The sequence below is a fragment of the Austrofundulus limnaeus genome, unplaced genomic scaffold, assembly GCF_001266775.1.
Source record: "Austrofundulus limnaeus strain Quisiro unplaced genomic scaffold, Austrofundulus_limnaeus-1.0 Scaffold215, whole genome shotgun sequence".
In the NCBI taxonomy this organism is placed as follows: domain Eukaryota; kingdom Metazoa; phylum Chordata; class Actinopteri; order Cyprinodontiformes; family Rivulidae; genus Austrofundulus; species Austrofundulus limnaeus.
In genome coordinates, this window is record NW_013952617.1 from 389,124 (window position 1) to 393,608 (window position 4,485).

At 36.4% G+C, this 4,485-nt stretch overlaps 1 protein-coding gene across 1 annotated transcript in view; it reads left to right on the forward strand.

The window, feature by feature from the left end:
- Window positions 1-4,435, forward strand: part of tex2l (testis expressed 2, like) — a gene marked incomplete in the record, with an annotated part of 36,418 nt that extends 31,983 nt beyond the window's left edge. Inside the window, 2 exon segments of the mRNA XM_014019285.1 lie at window positions 3,510-3,630; window positions 3,735-4,435. Of these exon segments, the coding sequence (XP_013874739.1) occupies window positions 3,510-3,630; window positions 3,735-3,827 (214 nt within the window).
- Window positions 4,436-4,485: the final 50 nt, after the last annotated feature.

Sequence of the window (4,485 nt, forward strand, 5' to 3'; positions counted from 1 at the left end):
TTTATAATATATTTTTAAACTTTTACTGAAAAAGTTTATTTCTGAAAACGTTGATTAATGATGTCAGCTGAAAGTGTTCAGAAATTTTGAACTGTGAGAAAAAAATCTGGGCTGTCAGAAGGAAAAAAAAAGATGCGATGCACCACAGAGAAAGGCCTGCAGTTAGGATGTTACACTTCTGTATAATCAAAAATTAGGTTAGCTAATTTATGTGAAAACTGGAATGATCTCTTTCTTCAGTTTTGGTGATATCATTACAAATACTGATAAAAAGTAGGTTAAAAAATGACTCAAGTAAAGTACAGATAACCAAAATTTGCACGTAAATGCAGTAACAGAAAATTTGTACTTCGTTTACAACTCTGTTAAAACATGCTAAATTTAAGAATAATTTTGTTTCTGTAAGGTCAGGCTATAAAGCATAACAGCCAGCTGAAAGATTAAAGGGGATTAAATTTTTACAAATCATAAAAAACAATAATTTGAGTCAGTTTGAACCTTTTTTTAAGTTGGGATCAGGACTTTGAGAGAATTTGCAGAGGAGATCAAACAAATGTATAACAAATGAATAAAATAGAAGTAAAAATTTTAAATATTTGGAAATAAATCAATGAAAATATGTTTCACGTTTATATTTGGTGTATTTTGTTGTGGAAATCTTAATTTAACAAGGACAGAAACGGGTGATCACAAAATAAAAGACACTTCGTGGAATGGTCGTTTGAGTTTTGTTGCAGTTGCGAGGCACAAAAGCTTAACACTACTACTACTACTCTTCTACTTTTTCTTTTTTTTTCTTTACTATAGTATAAAAAGCCACTGATGATGCAGAAATTAAGAAACTAACATTCGGTTTTGTTTTCTACTGAAGTGGCTAAACAAAAAAAGCTTAACACATTTCTGTAAACAGTCCTGCGCCAAACTAGCTGCACAAAGAATCAAAAGTTTGAAACCTCCTTTYAWACTTGATATCTGTATGTTTACATAAACTGACAAAAAGAGAACGTTCTGACAAACTATCTACCCAATACCTTATCCTGATGGTGAAACACATTATCTTAGAGAGGGCAGAAGATGACGTAACATCAGAACAATGGTATCATACAACTGGGTGACATTTGGGTCAGCGACACAGGTCAGTGGYGCATGTGAAAAGGAAGAAAAGTTATTTTTCCATGACATATTTCACCTACAGTTCTTAAAATTTCAGTTGTTAGAGAGTATCAGGATCTGTGTTTTATGATTAGGTTTATTTTGCGATTCTTGTGGTTATTATGAATGTATATGTTATCATACTATATTTCCCTGTGATGGACTTGCTACCTGTCCAGGGTGTACTCTCACACAGTGACTGCTGGACATAGGCACCACCAGTGACCCCATGACCATGAAAGAAAGTTGCAGGTTAAAAAAATAGACAGATGGATGTTATGTCTAAATATTAAATCTGTCTATAATGACTGCAATGCTATATAAAATTTTAATGTTGAAAAATTTAGGAAGCGCTTCCTGTTTCAGCTGCATATATCTCTGCCACACTCATCTATAGGCGAATCTGTTGTGTTCTGCTGGAGTGTGGCATGACTCATGTCATGTGCAGGTGTGATAGATTGTACAAAGCAAGAGGGAGTGAGAAATGTTTAGATTTATACATCTTATCTGTCATGGATTAATTATGTATATCTGTTCTACCTTGACACTGTCCAGTAATCATTTCTTATTATAACCAGTTTCGGCTGTTTTACTCTATCAGCCAGACTTCAAGACTCCAGTAATGTATGACCTCTTTAATTTCTGATTAGGTGTTTCCAGGCTGACAGCCCTGTCATTTGGTTAGATGGTTACAGTTGGCGATCTGTGACTGGTTATAAGCATGTCACATGGTGTCATCATGATGTTATATTATTGGCTGCTCTCTGCTGACGTGGCAGTCACAACTCAGCAGATTTCCTGATTGACTGTCTGCTGTGGTGTTGCTCAGAATTAAACCATTTTGACGACCATACACGCAGACTTTCTGTGCATTTATTCCAACATGTTTCTGCATTCTTGGTAAATCGTGCCACGACAGATTTTGGCGTTGTCGGCAGGATTCACCAAGAATGCAGAAACACATTGGAATAAATGCACAGAAAGTCTGCGTGTATGGTCGTCAAAATGATTTAATTCTGAGCAACACCACAGCAGACAGTCAATCAGGAAATCTGCTGAGTTGTGACTGCCACGTCAGCAGAGAGCAGCCAATAATATAACATCATGATAACACCATGTGACATGCTTATAACCAATCACAGATCGCCAACTGTAACCATCTAACCAAATGACAGGGCTGTCAGCCTGGAAACACCTTATCATAAATTAAAGAGGTCATACATTACTGGAGTCTTGAAGTCTTGGCGATAGAGTAAAACAGCCGAAACTGGTTATAATAAGAAATGATTACTGGACAGTGTCAAGGTAGAACAGATATACATAATTAATCCATAACATTATACAACTAAATTCACTCTGTCAACAAGGCACCATATATCCGGATAGGTTTTTATTTTTGATTGAAGATGTAAGAAGAAAAAAAAACTGCAGTGAAGTTTACTGAAGTAAAGCATAAATAATCAAAACTTCTACTTGAGTTAAAACTCTGCTCTGCTCTGTTTTCACTCTCATCTTTGCTGAAAAAGCATCAGATTCCTAACCACAGGCTGCACAACCAAATAACCAAGTAAAAATCTGAATATGGAATAACGGTAGCATTATTTATTATGACATTGTAAAATATTTGAGTTATATTAATAAAACAGCACTCTGGTCCTGGCTACRTTTACACTAAACATATACTCTATTCCTACAAACTGAGGCCAATGACATATCTTTAACACGTAAGATTTTGATTGTTCATAACTTTTTTTTATGTGCAAAGCCTCACTTCAAAATGAACTCAATGTGCACAATCAAAAGGAAAAGAAGGCTCACATCAGGTCTGATGTATGCACAATGTATGTGTTTTTCYTCACCCACACATCTGAGCACAGGGTGAGCCTAGAAGAAGCTCCAGGCATCAGATTTTCAACTACAGGACTTCAAAGATCCCAGTGTTTTGGCACCCTGTATTTAAGACAATCAAAAAAAGTCTTGTGAGATTATATGGTTTGAAATGTCAGATGTCTGTTGGCAACTTGAGAAGGACCAACATGATACACGCACATTATTGTTTTTGACTCATTGGTGTTATTTTCTTAATGAGCAAATGCGTCTCATATGTTTTTTTTCTGTATCATGTTATGTGTCACCACATGAAGCACCGAGCTCCTTGACGTCTCTTGTAGAACCAGAATAAATCCCCAGGCTCTCATGGTTGTGACTTCTCCTTGCGTGACTCACTTTTCACTCTGTTTCTGGCCAAAAGAACATTTACTTCTTCACCCCAGTATCTACAGAGGCCCGTGACAGCATGAAAAACAGAAAACGTGGCAGATTGGATGTGAGACTAAGCCTGTCCCTTTGATTTGCAGGTACAGCTTCTGTGTGCCACCCAAGCTGGATCTGCATGTGTGTCCCAAGCTGGGGCAGAGGGAGGTGACGTTCTGCCACGTGACGGAGTGGATTGAAAAAAAACTTCAGGATGAGTTTCAGGCAAGAATTTATTTATTTATTTATTTATTTATTTATTTATTTATTTATTTATTTATTTATTTATTTGATCTGTTTTAACAAGCTCCATGTTTCCTCCTGTTCAGAAAGTGTTTGTGCTGCCAAACATGGACGACATCTACTTGCCCTTGATGCAGTCGGCTGAGGTGAGCCAGACCCAAAGTCCCTCCACAGAGTGACTGCTCCCTCCAACGAGAGGATTCAGCTGAAAAATACCGTGGCAGAGTCCAGCTAGTGCCTCCCAGTCAATGAGCAGGCAGCAAGTCTGGTTGAAAAATGGGTCATTATATGAAGTTGGACCTAACATCTAATGTTCAGGGCTGTATTTGTTCAGATGTTCTTTCTGAAAGAGAAGAAAAGTGATACCTTTAGAAAATGTTTAGACATGAATGATCCCCATGAGATTTTAGTTATTTATCGTTTCAATGTTTACAGCTTAAAGTGTTGTTTTTTGATATTAATGAAGTGAACTTTATTAAATAAAGGAAATAACAGAAAACTTCACTGGTTATTCTTTTAGTGTCCAGTCACAGTCTGTTTGTTGGACAGATTTAAACAAAACCGTCAGAAAGTCCACATGAAACTCAGTCCATTTTTGCAAACTTTGAGCTAGAATTTGGTGGGGCAGTAGCTGAGGTTAGTTTCTGAACCTTTTTTGGAAACACCTAAAGTAACCAAAAGACACAACTTGGCGTCTTAAGACCTGTTATAGTTAAAACCTGTCTTTTTTGTAAACTATAGTGTAAAAAAACAAGTGGGATTTTCAAAATCATATTATTTTTAATTTAAAATTTTAATGTTTTTTTTTTTTTGATGCATTGAGATGCTTCAATGGCC